Raw genomic sequence first — 18,079 nt, 5'->3', positions numbered from 1 at the left:
TGCTACAACTACAACTGTCATGACACTCATGACACAGAGAAAACTCCAGAAGCGTCTTATCTGGGCCAAAGAGAAAAAGGACTGGGCTGTTGCTTAGTGGTCCAAAGTCTTGTTTTCAGATGAAAGGGAATTTTACATTTTATTTGGAAATCAAGCACAAGTATCACTGTGCTTGATTGGCCAGCAAACTTGCCTTACCTAAACCCCACAAAGAATCTTTAGGGTATTGTCAAGAGGAAGATGAGAGACACCAGATGCAACAATGCAGACGAGCTGAAGGCAACCTGGGCTTCCATGCCACGCTGCACTGATGCAGTAGTTCATGCTAAAGGAGCCCTGACCAAGTACTGAATGCATATACTGTACATACATATCAGTAGGCCAACGTTTCTGTATTAAAAATAATTTTTATATTGGCCATAATCATCAACATTAAAATACTAAATCTAGGTGAGTTTCACATTTGTATGGAATTATTGAAAGAAATTAACTTTTTGATAATACTCTAATTTATTGAGATGCACCTGTATGTTTGTAAAAGAATGATCAGTGGGTGGGCACAGTGATTAAAAATACTAGTAGCACTGCTGTATCTGATCCACTCATAGCAGAGCAACATACACTATCTGACTACCACGTCAGTGTGACTCTAATGCTGAAAATGATCCACAAGCAAAAAAAAATGCCTGTAATTTGGTGGTCCTACAGCGGCCTTGACCAATGAGTACAATACAGTTTGTGGTCTTTATTTGTAGAAATACAAAATGCATCTATGTCGTAAATAGAACTGAAAAAAAATGGATAGTGAATGCAGAAACAAGGCAGACATTTAATTGTATATTTATACACTTAATGGTCACAGGATTAGGAACACCTAACTTGTATCTGCACTCATTGTCCAATTTATCAGCTCCACTGACCACTTTGTAATTCTACAATTACAGACAATAGTCCACCTGTTTCTCCGCATACTTTATTGTTCCCATATCACTTTGCTCTTCAATTGTTAGGAGGACCCCCACAGAACAGGTAATGTTTGGGTTGTGAAGCATCCTCCCTGCTGCAGTGATGAGGTGGTGATGTGTTAGTGCTTGTTGCACTGGTTCGAGTGGATCAGACACGGCAAGGCTGCTAGGGTTTTTAAAGGACTGAGAATAGTCCACCAAACAGCCAAATGTCCAGCGTCCAATGATGGAGGACTAGAGGACGGCCAATACAAACCTTACAGCGCTAAATGAGCTGCTGTCTCTGACTTAATGTCTACAAGGCGAACAAATGAGGTAGGTGTGTCTGAATGGTCAGTGAGTGGACACCATGTTTAAAAACTCAAGCAGCATTGTTGTGTCTGATCAATTTGTACCAGCACAACACACATGAACACATCACCACCACCATTGTCACTGCAGTCCTGAGAATTATCCACCACTCAAATCATATCTGCTCTGTAGTGGTCCTGTGAGGGTCCTGACAGGGTGAAATGGGGATAATAAAGTATGCAGAGAAACAGATCTAATTGTGGAACTACAAAGTGCTTTGGTACAGACAGTAGAGCTGATAAAATGGACAATGAGTGTAGATAAGGATGGTTTTCCATATATATATATATATATATATATAATACACAATGACAGTATCACGCGTGAGCATGAAGCATGAAAACGGGGAAACGAGATCGAGGGGGGCACCTGCACGCGACAACACTGACCTAATTAATGATTGGCTGCCGTGCGTGGAGGTGGGACTTCAAAATAGAATGGTGACAAGCGATTGGTCGATTGCACTGTCTTTTGAAGTGTGATTCTTCGTCTTGTTGATGCCCAGCTGTTGGCAAATGGCCCTCCTCACCACCATCCGGTAGAGTACTGTACAGCGACCCAGCGCCAGCTTTACATTCTTTACAGCTGAAACGCCGTGGTCTGCCGAAGGAAAGTCATACTCTTTTTGGAAAATGAATATGAAGGAAATAGAAAACTGCCATCCAGAGATGTTTTAGCCGCCACGTTCTTCGGATATGGAGCCACATCGAAATTGGAATTCGTTCTGAACAGACGTGGTGCTTGTGTATCCCGCTTAACCGAGCCCGGTGCATGCAGCTGAATCTGTGGAGACCTTTTTCCTTTAAGCGGTGAGCGTTAAAGAACACCTACTCTATGGCGACAATGCTTTTACACAAAACCACGTTTGACACATCAAAACAAACGGCGGGGATGGGCTTGCGTCACTGGAGGTAACTGAAGGTGTAGCTGAGCTGCCACGCTCGGTGTCAGTCCTGCGCCATTGCACTGAAAATAACCTTCAGTGAAAGGATGCTGTTAAATATGCTTGGCATTTTTTTATAGGATGGCCTAAGTGTCGAACACGTTGCTGTTTTCGTGTGGAATTTGACAGGGGCCCTATATCTCGCGTATAGTTTGCGCTATAGAGTGTTTGTTTTGGTAGGATCACAGTCTTTTGCTTGGTCTCCTGCAAAAGCATAAAGAGGGGTTGCTATAAATACATATATGAACTCACGCCTATTTGTTGAAATGCTGTGTTGTCGGTCAACGTTGGTGCGCAAACCGTGCCCAGTGTCTGCTGGCTTGTCTTTTTACGCTACGGATACACGCTAAATGGCAGAACAGGCCAATATATTCTGAGCAATTTTCCAGTTAAGCACAGTATTCCTTTTTTAAAAACGCTACATATGAATGACATTCTGACCTGTGTCCACACGTGCCTTCTACTTTCTCGTTTAACTTTGATATGCTGCTTTGCTACATGGGATATGTTAAACGTGCGTCTGTCTTGCTGCTGTCTTAGGTCTGAATGTAAAAATGTGTTCTGTTATGTGAATTTTCTTTGTTAAAATTTCATAAAAATAAATAAAATGTCACTGTGCTCTCATGGTGACATTAATCATGACTCTACATACCACAAACACTGATTTAAGAAATTCTAAAAGCCTTTCTTGACAGTCGCTTGGTTAAAAATACATGTGAAGTTTACGGTAACCTGAATTATTAAAATGCAGCTTGCCACTTTTATACAACTTTGCATCTTAGCAAGGCACATTTTAAGCCTTTCATTGCCCCATGGTTTAGTAAGTTGAGTCTGTGATTTTTTTTGTTTATTTTATTTATTTACAGTTCATACTTAAATATAAAAGGGAAGCCACATTTCTCTGAGCATCAAACAGAAACTAGTACATTTTTTTGTGCTTGGTATAAAAAGAAATTAGCAGTCAAGACTATATGGTCATGAAAATGTTACAGAATAATATGTGGCTTTGTTGTTATCTTAAATGTTTCATTTGCATTATCTATAATTTATCATCATAAGTCTAATCTAATATACTATATGTCCAAGATTTTGTAGACACTCCTTATAATTAATTTATAAATTCAGCTACATTATGGTGTAACCGTTGTGGATACAGACTGATCCACTTTGCACACACAGCTCCTTAGAAAGCATGAAATAAAGTGTGGTTCTCTGGGGTAGCTGCACATGAGCTTATACTCACAATGAGCAATGACTTTCATCAGTAGGATGGTATAAGCCACCCCCAATCATTAGTCTTTGAATTAGTATTCTATAGAGTGATGGCACTTTAACCAGTCATAATCAAAAAGTGGACATTTCAGCCGTATCCACTGCTAACAGGTAAATAAAATCAGCTATTGTCGTAGACCAACATTGTCAGCAAAACTATAGATAGTTATTGGAAACATATAGACATGTTCTGATGAACATAAAAGTAAATTGTTCTCTGTTCTTAGAGCTTCGTGAATTAGTTGTCCATGGCTGTGGCATGTGACCTGCCACACACACAGGCCTATGATCACTGCACACAGTGCCAAGCACAACCCCATTTAAAATCTTTGAGATGAATTGACAACCATTAGTGTTCAATGTCAGAGATGCTCTTGTGATGTATGCGTTTTTTATAGCACATACTACCAATTCCAGTTTGTCTGCTGATTACCACATGCTGATCATAGCTGCTATGGTCAGCATGTGAAGTCCAGTGACCACTGAATGAAGGACAACCAACAACAAACTGTGCAGCAACAGATGTCATAATATTATGGCAAATTGGTGTCTATTGTAAACGAGTGGGAACATTTGTGGCTTTCTTCAGGCAGTCATCCTTACATTTTATTAAAGTGACACCAGACAACTTTGCTAAAATTCAGTATTTTGAGTAGCCTCTGAGGAAGTTAGAGAGGCTCCTCTGCCTCTGATGCCGATTCTGAAGAACTTTCCTTCACATATATGTTTTGACTGCTGCCTCAGAGGAAGCTGCAGTATGTTTAAAAACATAATTCTGCTGCCCCTGAGGCAGATTCTAAAGAAGTAAATTTTGCACACTTGATTTATAATTGCTGCCTTAGAAAGAGCTACACAATATTATACTAAAATGCTTTGCCTATTCAGAGGCAGCAGTCATATACTATTCCAATTTACCTTAGCCTCTGCCTCAGGAGAAGCAGAACATTATGTTCCTTCAGAGGCAGCAATCATAACTCAAATATGCAGGAACATAATTCTTCAGAATCTGCTGCAGAGGCATCAGAGCCTCTATATATAACATTCTATAGCTCACTTAGAGACATTATCCTCCATTCAAGCAAAACAAAATACTGAGATTATGCAGCACGTCTAACAATTTATGAAAAAGAACTAAGCCTATAGTAACAAAAAAGAATGTTTTAAATGTACATTAATTTGTTCCAAAGATATTTCTGGCAGTGAGAGCTTTACTAGTTATAACGTATAACATGGTACTTGAACATCTTCACCAATTGTGTGCTAACCATCAGGTTCATCCCCATCTTTTGGCTAGTAACCATTTCAATTCCTTCTGCCTCTGAGGTAGCACTGCCTAGAGAGCAATTTTGAGTAGTGATTTTGCACACGGGCTGATTCAACACTGACTATAACTTTCATGAACATGTTCAAAATCGTTAAAAGGTTCTGGAGGCAGCACTGCCTTTGACGCAGAAGGAACATTATTGGTTACCAGCCAATGCTTTACGACATACATAAGTCTCATACACAAGCTACTATGGGTATTGGATGTTTAGATCACTACAAGAAGAAGCTAGCTAGCTAATAGGGTTGACTTTTACTCACTGACATGAGCTGAAAGAGAAATAAAGATACCAGACAGATGCCTCCTTCTTGTCAGAATAGTAATAAAAATTTGGTTCACTTCACAACTCTTGATGGGTTGCTGTGTTTGTTAGTGATCTTAAGCTCCGTCTGCCCCAGGGTTAGCAGCTAATGTTAATGTAGCCAAATGTAGCTAATGTAGCCAAATTAGTGATTTTACATTTTTTATTAAACAACAAAAAAATATTTTCATACCTGTGATTTGCTTATTAATTGGTTATACTGGATTTCTTTAATAGAATATTTAAATGTGTGTGCTGTTTTTTGTGCGACACAACAATATTGAATTTTAGTTTTATTCAGTTGTTACTGAAAACTACCAATTTAATTAGCTGGCTGATTAATATTGTGCCCAAACTACCCAGAATAAGTATTGATTCCCAGCTTGGGCAAGCACCCTATGCTACATCTTGGGCAAGACTAATACTATATTTCTCTGTATCATAATTATATTGTAAGTTAACTCCATAATACAGTTGCACTGCAACCACGCTAATCAACATTTGGAACTGGGCTGGGTGCTCATAGGTTGCTCTGTAATGACTCAGGTAATGGTGATTCTCTGAAAATTCTCTCTCTTTTGTTTTTCCATCTGATCTCATTTTATTCTAGGAGGAACTACAGAGATATTAAGGAGAATTCCTTTATTATTTTTCTTTCCTCTGGAAAAGTCTTCTGTAGGTTCTCTGTAGCATTCTGTTTTAATTAAATTTAATGTTTTCTTATATAAATTTTTGTACTCAGTATAACAGTGATCCAAATGATTAGACACTTTTTGTGCAATACAATTTATGTAAGAATTGCAATTTATTTCTGTGTTAAGGTTTAAACATTAACATAGTCTGAAAACCAATGATTTAAGTATGTTGTACACCATAGGGTCCAGAAGTGTTAAAGAATGATTGTGCAGACACAGCTTTTAGACCTAATGACATACTGTGCATTAAGACTAGCATTCATGCATTAAAATTAACCTTGCAGTCATATTTAAGTCTTAACAGGCTGCTTGGTGCCTACAGACTGCATTGCCTCTAAGCTTATAAAAAAAGAGCCGAAAATTATGAATGCATTACAGCGCCTTCCGTTGCTACAGAAACCATGGATGTCTCAGCAGTTGGTGTTTAGTTTGAGTCTTTCTCTGAGAAGACATTGACATAATGAATCTGCATATAACCTAAAAACACAGCTCAATGTAGCTCTTTTTTATAGAAGATTGAAAGTTGATTTCAGGATCACTCTCCAGGCCAAATGACCTAATAATTATAATACAGCACAATGTTTTTGGATTTACTTACTTAATGTAGCAACAAGTCATTTTTACCACCACCACAAAATAGTAAACAAAATGTATAAAGAGGTCTATGTATTTATTTATTTATTTATTTATTCATTCATTCATTCTGTAAAATGTATCTCACCTGAGATGTACAAAAATATGGATGACATATTTTTGAATAGGGGCGGCACGGTGGCGCAGCAGGTAGTGTCGCAGTCACACAGATCCAGGGGCCTGGAGGTTGTGGGTTCGATTCCCGCACTGGGCGACTGTCTGTGAGGAGTTGGTGTGTTCTCCCCGTGTCTGCGTGGGTTTCCTCCGGGTGCTCCGGTTTCCTCCCACGGTCCAAAAACACAAGTTGGTAGGTGGATTGGCGACTTGGAAGATTGTCCATAGTGTGTGTACCTAGCCACTGCATTACAGTACCGATCCCAAAGCCCAGATGAAGAAGAAGACAAAGAAGTGTTTTTTACAACAGAAGTCATCACAAAGCTTTACAGAGGTCCAGGTCGAAGCCTCCTATGAGAAAGCCAGGGGCAACAGTGGCAAAGAAAATCTCCCTCATAACATGAGGAAGAAACCTTTGTAAGGAACCAAGATTCAAGGGGGAACCCATCCTCCTCTGGTCAACACCAGAGGACGACAAAAAACAGAACAGTAAACGTGAACTGATAGAGATAATGAGTTACAGGTAATATTAATGATGAATATGTATGAGAAAAGGGGAGGTGGTCAGTGACTCTGTGGGACAGTAAAAGCAGGTTAGAGCAGCATCCTTGCATGGTCAAGCATGGTGCTTTAGGTGAGACAAGACAAAGATCTTGTGCAAGATTGACTGGGGTTGGGGCTGGATCAGGACAACACCAGGAAGAGCAGCAAGAAATGTGTATCCTGAGGTATAAGAAAGACAGGAGAAAGAATTTAAAGATGGTGATTTCAGTGTTACAGATTGTGAATGAGGTGGACTAATGCTTAATTTTCAGATTGATTCTTAGTTTTTGTGTTTAGAATGGAAGAATGTTTGTTATATAATATATAAAAAATTATTTTAAAAAAGTTCCCTATTTTATTGGTGCATTATTTTGGTGTACATTTTTGACAAAATGTAAAGTACACACAAACACATACATTCATTCATTCATTATTTGTAACCGCTTATCCAGTTCAGGGTCGCGGTGGGTCCTGAGCCTATGTGGAATCATTGGGCGCAAGGCGGAAATACACCCTGTAGTGGGCGCCAGTCCTTCACAGGGCAACACACACACTCACACATTCACTCACACCTAGGGACACCTTTGAGCCAATCCACCTACCAACTTGTGTTTTTGGACTGTGGGAGGAAACCGGAGCACCCGGAGGAAACCCATGTGGACACAGTGAGAACACACCAACTCCTCACAGACAGTCACCTGGAGCAGGAATTGAACCCACAACCTCCAGGTCCCTGGAGCTGTGTGACTGCGACACTTCCTGCCACTTAGCCGCCCCAAACACAAATTATATACCAATATATTAAATATAAATGCATCAATTATGTTTGGAAAAGATAGCTAGGCAAAGCTTTTCTTTAACTCAAGTCTTGATTTTTAGGTCCAGCTGTATGCATATACTCTCCATCGTTTCCAGCTCTATATTGATGTTCAGCACATTAGCGCTCATGCTCAGAACAGCAGAGGGAGCAGTACTGGGAATGGTGAAGTTTGTCTCAACAACCAGGGAGCAGCCACTAGGCAAAGAGTACTTCACTCTTCTGCTCCTAATCCAGCTGTCATACATCTGAATTCCAGCAGCTGCCAGAAAGCTTTCTATACTAAGGTGCTGGATTTCTCTGGGGATTAAGGCATCCGGCAGAGACCGAGCAATCCGCTTAATGATGGAGCTATGATCCGTCAGCTCAGTGTATCTGGGTACAGCAGCAAAAGCAGAAGAACATGAATCTTCATCTTGACCTTTGAACGCTGCTCTTGAGACTTCAGTAAGACTTTCATGCTGTAATGCTCGTACTTGTGTAATTTCAACATTGTCCTGGTTACCTGCCCTTGTCAAAGATGATGGATTGTCCGGCATTTTGTTTTTGTCATTTCCAGTGTACGTAACTGATAACTGATAACTCTTATCTGATTCATTGCCATCTTGGCTCTGCTCCAGAATCAGTCTCCATTGGCCATCTTTCTGACTCAGCCAGGTTTGGGTGGAGGCCAGTAGAAAGCTCTCAGTGTCATAAAAATGCTCTGTGATGGTGTTCTCTTCCACACACTGAGACCTCAATTCCTTCAGCTTTGATTCTGTGTTTTCCCCCAGTTCACAGTGCATCTCCACTGGGATTCTCCTGGTTGTTAGAATGTTTTCTAAATTCTGTTTCTTTCCGCTGGTTGACATCACCTTTTAATATAAGTGAGAGGTTACAATGATAAAATTGTTTATATGGGTGTGGTTCTGTGCAGTTTACACTTGGTCATTCATTTCATTTTAAACACAATTGTTTGAATTTGCTAGACAAATGCATCTCTGACAAAATCAATACCTGATGAAAGTTTAGTCATTCATTCATTCATTCATTCGTTCATTCATTGTCTGTAACCACATATCCAGTTCAGGGTTGCGGTGGGTCCGTAGCCTACCCGGAGTCACTGGGTGCAAGGCAGGAACACAACCTGGAGGGGCAGCCAGTCCTTTGCAGGGTGACACAGATTCACTCATACACACTTATAAGTAGTCAGTCCACCTACCAATGTGGGTTTTTGGACTGGGGGAGGACACCAGAGCACCTGGGGGAACCACAGGGGAGAACACACCATGCCTTGGATGACTTTCGGTGAGGTGTTTTATGTATTCTCCCTGTGCCAGGGAGGGTTACACTCCTCACACAGTCCAAAAACACATGCTAGTAGGTGGACTGGCTATTCAAAAAGTGACTATAGGTGTGAGTGAATGTGTGACTGTGTGTGATGCCCCGTGATGGCCTCACTGCAACCCTGAACAGGGATAAGGAATACGTAACATTAATTCATACATGATCTGTAAACTCTTATCCAGTTCTGAGCCACAGTTGGTCAGAAAATATGAATATAATACATTTTATGGATGAATTATATTTCAGTCAATTTACTGAGACATTTATTGTATATTTGCCCTACAGAAATAAATGTTGTATATCTCCATAATGCTTATCCATGTATCCTATATGAACAAAAGTGTAGACAATCACTCACCCTATATTTCTACTAAAATCAATTGTATGAATGGAGAGATTGACATCCATTTGTGAATGCACGTTAAGCTTGTAGTATTCACTCTTTTAAAATTGTGTACAAACCTTTGGATATAAAGTGTTTTTGTAATACATTTTAAGCATTAAATGTTGATATACGGCAGTGCTGCTGGAGGATACTGTCATTGCTGCACTGACTATAGTCCACCAAACAAATATCCAGCACCTCTAGCAGCACTGCTGTTTCTGATCCACTCATACTAACACAACCCTCATTAACAAACCACCACCACATTAGTTTTACTGCAGTGCTGAGAATGATCCAACAAACATGTTCTGCCTTGGTCCTGTGGGGTTTTGATTAGTTATTAATTGGCATTTGCCAATTAAATGGTACAGATAAAAATATTAATTTAAATAGTTTTTATTCCTGAAGTCCAAGACCACCTCCTGAAGTGAATTTGAGAGATGGTAAATAAATCTGTTTTAAACAGAGGTGCACTGATCATGAAATATTAATGGTCAATCCCATTTCTTACTTTATTATTGCCAAACTTGCCTTTGTCTAATAAGCCAAACTGGCAATGAAAATCTGTTAATAGCTATTAAAGTGCTCATTTAAAAGTAAAAGTCATCTAGATGTTTAGTACAGTAGATCTTCACATTACAATGAAGTCATGAATTGCAGCACAGGTCAGTGGAAACAAAAATGCATCTTGGTTAATTTACATTTGCAGTTTTATTTGGTTGATCCATAGCCTTTGAGCCACTTTAATGTTATCAGTAGAATAACATTGTCAATAAAAAAAACAAAAATAGTAATACTAATATTAATCCCTATTGTTATTCCATAATCATATTTGTTTATATAAAAAACATTATACTGATAAACTGTTTGAATGTTCTTACCTGTAAGCTCTTCTATAAGCTCCAAAAAAAAATTTTTCTATAAAAACGCTAAAACAATTCTTTACAAAATCATCACATTTCTTTAAAAACAAAGACACATTTCCTTCCTTTGTTTTTCTTTAAGTTAAGCACAGAATAGTCAGACCATGCTGTTAAATTCGTGGTTGTTTTGTTAGCTTGGTCACCATAGGACACAATAAACACTCATAAGTACCATTGTCTGTATAGTCTTTGAAACTACTCCTTGTTTTTTTCTAGCTGTCAAAGGCATTCAAACCCATTCCTAACTTAACTAGCAACAATCACAGTACAATATGCCAAGCCCATACCATTTCAGGCAGTGAAAATATTCCAGTGCTGTCTAGGCTGTTCTGTGTGTATGTGTCAAATTACACTTTTTGATCAGGCCAAAAAAAAAAAAAAAAAAGTGGTCATGTTCAACATTTACATTTGCAGCACCTATTCAGAGCAACTTAAAGAAGTGCTTTGTCATCTATTCAGAGAATGCATCTGAGCCTCAACAAATAGATTAGATATTTTGACAGAAGTCTAGATACCATTAAAAGTGGATGCTGCTAAATAAAGGAGTCAAGGCATTCAGGCATTTATTTAACACTTAGTTAGGTGTCCCCTTGCCTATATCTGCTCTATACATCCTGTAAGGAATGATCCATCTACCAACTTGGCATAGATTTCAGTTAATATTTATGTTTAATTGCTTTAACATTTCACATGCTTTTCCAAATTTTGACTATTGGAAATGAGATCTGGTGATTATTCTTGTTAATTAACCTCATATCTTTTGAACCAGTCACAAAGTTGCCAGCCAGTGTGGGGATGTCACTGTTGTTCAGCTCACACTTAAAGCACATTGTTTGTGGAAAACTGGGCTACAAGGGGCATTACTGTGGTGCAACTATGGATAAGAAATTGGTCTGATCCTTACCTTAGAGAACTCTAAGTGCTCCTTTGAAAGTTATTTTACATAAAATGATACATTTTTTTTTATTGTTACCTTGTTCATGGCGATTGTAACAAACATTAAGATGAAGCGTTTAGAACTCTTCTCTCTTGATTTTTCACAGTGCCATTTCAAGGAGATCTCAGAGTGAAATGACTAGCCTGATGGCCTGAGCAGTATTAAACTGAAGATTCAAACCATGTAAAGATCAGCATTCCTAATGGGTAAGTGTAATGGGGCAATCCTGGTACGGTGCATGCACTATACATGAAATAGGATAACTCTAGAGATGAAAACCATTTGTTAATCATTATTAATTGGCAGTTCAATTGGTTGCTGGCGATGGGTATATTGCCCATCTTTACAGAAATGTGTGTCTGTGTGTGTATTTTATGTACTAAACTGTGTAGACATCCTTTAAATTTAGTTAATTTAATCCATTTAAAATAACCCTATTGTGGGGTATTAGAATCAGGGATGGGTGGTATCCACATTTTTCATACCAACATACAGTCTCAAAATGTTATCATGGTATATGGTATTATCGTTGGGTGTGTGTGGTGGGGGTTAATATCTGTGAGCACAAAGTCAAGGATTTTCTGAATGGTTGTGCGGTGCAGTTTAGCTCAGCAAAGCCTGACACTGCATACCAACACGTTTTGACGCTAAAAAACGTGGCACAGCAGGTAGTGTCACAGTCACGCAGCTCCAGGGGCCTGGAGGTTGTGGGTTCGATTCCCGCTCCCGGTGATTGTGAGGAGTTGGTGTGTTTTCCCTGTGTCCGCATAGGTTTCCTCCGGGTGCTCTGGTTTCCTCCCACAGTCCAAAAACACGCATTGGTAGGTGGATTGACGACTCAAAAAGTGTCCATAGATGTGAGTGAATGTGTGAGTGTGTCTGTGTTGCCCTGTGAAGGACTGGCGCCCCCCTCCAGGGTATATTCCCGCCTTCTGCCCAATGATTGTATTTTGTCTGTTTTCATCTTTCTTCCTCTCTTAACCCAAGCTCAGCGCTAAACTCACAACTGCTGTTGGCTACATCGTTTTTTTTTCTTTTCTCCACCCATTTTCTGACTGTCTCATCTCCAGTCAGTGAGCTCCCAGAGCGCCCCCTCCCTGTGGCTCGCTTAAATGCACAAAAATGTTTGGCCATTTTATTAAAGATGCAGAACATGTCATAAATATTTTCATTTTGAGATACCATCCAGCTGCACATGAGCCTAGGTTTAACATGTAGCTTAAGTCAAATTCAGTAGGGGTTTATAAAATTTCTCAGCATTGAGCTGTGGAGCAGTGGAATTGCATTCTTTTGAGGTGAAGTGTTCCTTGTGATACAAACTCCACTTGACAAAAGTTCTTGAGGCAGATTCCCTCAAATCTTCATACAAATGTTTCAGTATCGAGTCTAAGGCTTTCCTAGAAGGGGAGAAGCTGTTACTGCAGCAACAAAAGGACATATTTCAGAATAGAATGTTGGATATAAGTCAGTATTTACATACTTTTGGCCATAGACTGTATTTTCGATTTTCCTTACTGATTATTGTTAGGTGCAAGATTAAAAGTATAATACACATGCATATCCTTCACAGTATAGTGGAACACCGCATATCACCTAAGAACACAGACTAAGTCTAATTATTCAATCAAATGATTGGTGATGTCTCCTAATTCAAATGAGGCCATTTCCAGTATTGCTTTCAGAATAACATTTTTAATAGCTGAGCTTTGTTATGGTTATTATGATATTGTAATGCTTCATAGGCAAATAATCACCTATGACAGTGTAATTTAGTTCAAGACAAGACTTCATCAACACATAGACGATTAGAGTGTACAGCATTAATTATAGAGTGCAGTTCACATACGAGGAAGAGTCAAATTGCTTTTTATTCCCTGAATGAGCAATTCCTACAGATGAGGAAAGCTGAGAAGTGTATAACTATGGATAGGAGGCAGCAGTTTCAGAACTGCAGCTTCAGGCCCTTAATTCCAGGACCTTATGTTTTCACGACACTGCCACCTAATGAAGTGGGAATTTAGACATGGATGAGAGTTTGTCTAGTGTGTGCATGTTTATGTGTGTGTGTGTGTGTAAGATTCAATTTACTTGTTGTATCTTGTTGGTGGTCATTTTCATATCAAGTTCGTATTATGACCCCAAAGCCATCCTTGTGTCTCATATACATGATTGAGATCTGTTAAATTCCAAGATAAAGTAGTATTTGGGAGGAATAATCCTTAAAATCTAAACATATTTAGATAAAGATGTAATATATGGATGGAATAAACTTGCTTTCATTTTCATTTTGGGTTTTCATTAGTTGTCAATTATAATAATCAAATTAAAAGAAATAAACACTTGAAATGTCAGTCTCTGTGTTATGAATGCGCATAATATACAAGTTTCACTTTTTGAATGGAGTTACTGAAATAAAACAACTTTTTCATGATATTCTAATTTTATGAACAGCACCTGTAGATCTAAGTATAATCTGCATAACTATGATAGGTTATTATTTTATTTTTAAGGATTTGCCCTAGTGGTAACATGTAGAGGTTAAACAGTAAATGCCCAAGAATGGATCCATGTGGAACACTGCAGTTCAGCAATTTTCCTTTAGATTTTATAGTTACTGTTTCTATAGTAACTATAGTATAGCAAAGATTTCTTTTTTTTTTTTTTTTTTCTTCGCTTCACTTATCCACATTGAAAGTGATCTTGGACACATGTACAGTAGGTTCAGTAAATGCATTTCTATGGATATTACACAATATTGGTGCCACAATTAAATTAGCTTTAATGTAGCAAAATAAAAAATTGCGTGATATCTACAAAACTTTGGACACCAATGGATTTTTAAACACTGTCTACACTGACTGTTCACTTTTATTCCCACAACCTATGCTTTTGTGTATGCATGCATCAGTTTCTACTAAGAACATTGGTATCATGGCACTTTTTTGTAAATTTATGGAATAGTGCTCATTTATCATGGAGCCTTCTTCATGTGACAGAGATTGAATGAAGACACTGGACTGTGAATAGCTCATATTGCTTTATTGACATAGCTCTTTACATACTCATATCATGGTGTTATAGATTACTGTATGCTAGGGGTGGGCAATATGGCCCTAAAATAATATCACAATATTGTGATTATGATACATTTGGTAATAGGACAAAACACATTTTATTAATTTTAAGAACATATTATTGCAACAAAACAAGTTTTTTTTTTTTTAAGTTTTAATGTAACCATTACAAAACTTCAGTTAAAACAAACACACATCTGTAATCTGTAAACATATGGTTAGTTTATAAACAACAGTAACTTACCAAGATATGGATTTTGTATGAAATAATGCATCCATATAAACATTAATTGCAAACAGTTAAAATACACCCTTAATGCTTCACAGCAAATAACAAAACAAATACAAAATAGGTGATACACCAAGTTAGTATACTCTGTCTGCTTGGGTTAGAGTTCACAGTTGTTGTTAAGCTTTTAACTTTCCTTTTACTCAGCTGGATGCTTCAGATTGAGGTGGTGAAATATGTTAGTTGTGTTTCCCCATATTGTTTTTACAAGCTTTTTTAATTTCTTACAATTAGTGGTTTGTTGTACGTATGATGATGATTTTGTAACTAAACCATCTTCACACTACTGAAGTCACTTCCCTTTTTGGAACAAACTCAGACAGCAGAGTCAGTTTCCTCCATACTTTTGGCTGTGCCTAAATGACTCATGTAACAAACATACACCATATTATGCCTAACTGCAGGGCATCATTACGTTACCAAGTCAGATATGGATTTGTTTTAATTGTTCTAAAATTATAATCACTATTTTCATGAAAAATATGACATAACACAGCCCTACAGTACACTTATTATAACTGAATTTTTCATTCATAATTGTCTATGTTTATACACTGCTTTTTGTTTTTTGATTTTATTTTTATTTTTTGCCTTGGTCTCAACTAGAGTAAGATAGGTTCCCTGTTTGACTCTTGGTTACTTTTGACTGAAGTTTAACTTGTCTGTATGTTTATATTCACTGTTTGAATTACAGGAGAAACTCATTTGTAACTCAAGTTGTTTCATTCGTTAGCACTTTCGGTCTGTGCATACTTTCATGCAGTTAGCAGTCTCCTGAATTCTGTTTCCACCTTAAATACTCGGAAACAAATAAATCAATATTACTCCTCTGTGGAGCAGGAACAAAGCAGTATCATTATCTCTTTCCATGAGTTCAATGTTTAGAGGTCTCTCTATTGTTTATACACCTCAAGATGCGTTTTTTTCTGCTGTGATCATATTAGACCCTTTGTATTTTTTTTTAAACAGTTTACAATCACTGGGGCCTTACAGTAAGATTACAACTAGAGCACAATGTCCTTCTTAGTGACCTACAGAGGTGCTTGCCAAATGACACGATCTGTAAAGGTTGGGAGAAATGGTGTCATGTGCAGTTTGAATAGTGTTGTCAAGGTCAAAGAGAGGTGAACTCACTGAGCATTTTATAAGAACCAGCATACTAATACTAGGTAGGGCCTCCTTTTACGCTTAGTACTGGCTCAATTCTTACTCTCTTGGCCTCCCAAGATGTTGAAAACCTTCCTTAGAGAGTCTGGTCTATGTTGTCATGATTATATCATTCAATTCCAGATTTTGTTTTTTGCAGCTTCTTATTTGTGAATCTCCCATTCTACCATGTCCCGAAGGTGGCTTGTGTTCATAAAGGGATGCATATGGTCAGTAATAATAATTAAATCGGTCTTGGCTTTCAAGGAATGAATGATTGTCCTATGCCACATGCCATAACACCACCCCCATCAGCTGAGACTTTGATATATGGTAGGTTGCATTCATGCTGTTGCCATTTTATTTGACCCTACCACTTGTGTGCCACTGCAGAAATTGAGATTCATCTGTCCAGGCTGTTTTTCATGTCATCATCTGTCCAGTCTTGGTGAGCTTCTGGCCACTGTCAACTCAGCTTTCTGTTGTTGCTGAGAGAATTGGACCCTAATGTAGTTTTCTGCTGTTGTGGCCCATCTGCTGTTGGTGCCCTTGTACTAGCCACACAACAGCATAAGGCAGACAGCATTAAACTATTAGTTCAGAGTTGTGTAGTTAAATTTTGACAAACAGTTTTGTTTTGGGTTCAAACACTGTCCTCTTGTATTCAGTAAAGTATTAACCTTGAACTTACATACTTACTTTATTGCAAGCTAAACTGATATACTAAAAATTATGGCTGGTTATTCAAAATCAAACATTTAACTAAATGATTTTTGTATATAAACTTAGCACAAAAAGTAAGGAAATTTGTGTTTGGTAGATTATTTCTTTGTTGTAACAATGCTTCTTGGCAATAAATCTTATATCGTTGGAAAGCCTGTTTCCCTTTTAAATAGTGCCACATTTGTAAGGAAAATGCATTTGTGGGATGAGCAGTAGAGCTGAGCATGTGGGTTGCCCCCATAAAAAAATTTGCCAGTTCCTCTGTCAATGCCAAACAGATTATTTTGTGAGATGTGGGGTGGCATCTCCCTTACTGGAAAAACAAGGCTTGTCATCATTGGAGGCACTCTCAATGCAGAGAGATATTGAAATGAAATTCTGCAACCAGTGGCAATCCCCTCTATCCTCCAAGATGACAACGCTCACCCCCACAGAGTGTGATCAGAGACTACCTCCAGAATTTGGGAGTGGAGAGGATGGAATGGCCTGCCAGTGTCCGGATATCGGCATTTGCCCAGAAATCCCATATGGTTGCATCCTAAATAATTAAATACAAGTAGATTTTCACTTAAAACGGCAGGACTCCAGATGCCACTGTCCTGGTGCCAGTAAAAATAGCCCAAGGGACTATATAAAAATACTTTTGGGACACTGTTGTGTGAGGTAAAATCAATAACCTTTTTTTAAGAAGGGAACGGTTAGCGGTTCAAATTCTCATAACGCTGAACATTGGATTCTTTTTACCGTCCTTCATCATAAAGAGCGAAACAGCTTGAAGATAACGGATAAAGCCCGCCCTTCAGGAATAAGATCCAATCAGCTTGCTATTAATAGAGAAAGTCCCGCCCCCCAGCATTAAGAGCCAATCAGATTGCTGGACTATAAAAGTCATTAAGAGCTTTATTTATTTATTTTTTAATTATTATTATTTTATTTGTAAATTTTACTTGGGAAAAGGATGTTTTATTTATAATATTTGTTATTTTAAATTTATTATTAAAATAATTAATACATTTTGAAAAATATTGAAATGTAATCGAAAGTGTAATTTGATTTGACATTCAGTTAACTACATAAAATAATGCTATAATATGGCACTGATCATAATGCAAGTTATACATTATGTTCTGGACCTTGGCTTGGGAAAACTTTCTCTAAGTGGGCCTTAATGGATTTTAATTAATTACCCCTTTTTAGATAATGGTTTAAAGTAAAGAGGAATAAATACTTTAGTCTCTGCTAATAAGTCTAATGATACTTTAGTCTAATGATAATAAGAAAAGCAATAAGGTTAATCTGTTATGACCAGTAATTACAG

General features: G+C 38.0%; 2 protein-coding genes across 3 annotated transcripts in view; one reads left to right on the top strand and one right to left on the bottom strand.

Annotated features, from left to right (window-relative positions):
• The first annotated feature begins 1,792 nt into the window (after positions 1–1,792).
• Positions 1,793–18,079, top strand: part of ralgps1 (Ral GEF with PH domain and SH3 binding motif 1) — a 165,307-nt gene continuing 149,020 nt past the window's right edge. For both annotated transcript variants that reach the window (XM_066643689.1, XM_066643688.1), the window contains exons 1-2: positions 1,793–2,125; positions 11,636–11,735. The gene's annotated coding sequence lies outside the window, so the exon portion shown is untranslated. The remainder of the gene's footprint in view (positions 2,126–11,635; positions 11,736–18,079) is intronic.
• On the bottom strand, positions 7,215–8,809 carry si:dkey-191c17.2 (uncharacterized protein LOC100005628 homolog). The gene is made up of 2 exons (XM_066643247.1): positions 8,041–8,809; positions 7,215–7,321 (listed from the first exon to the last, which is right to left on the bottom strand). Exons 1-2 carry the CDS (start codon positions 8,807–8,809, stop codon positions 7,215–7,217), a joined length of 876 nt encoding a protein of 291 aa, XP_066499344.1.

This window comes from Hoplias malabaricus, chromosome 14 (genome assembly GCF_029633855.1).
Source record: "Hoplias malabaricus isolate fHopMal1 chromosome 14, fHopMal1.hap1, whole genome shotgun sequence".
Lineage (NCBI taxonomy): Eukaryota > Metazoa > Chordata > Actinopteri > Characiformes > Erythrinidae > Hoplias > Hoplias malabaricus.
Note: the sequence above shows the minus strand (reverse complement) of the source record. Positions and strands in the feature narration are given on the sequence as shown.

Coding starts and splice junctions, on each gene's coding strand:
- si:dkey-191c17.2 (XM_066643247.1), bottom strand. CDS start 8,809: ATGTCAACCAGCGGAAAGAAACAGAATTTAGAAAACATTCTAACAACC. Junction 7,322..8,040: donor AGAGCTGGAAACGATGGAGA/GTATATGCATAC, acceptor CTTATACCTCAG/GATACACATTTCTTGCTGCT.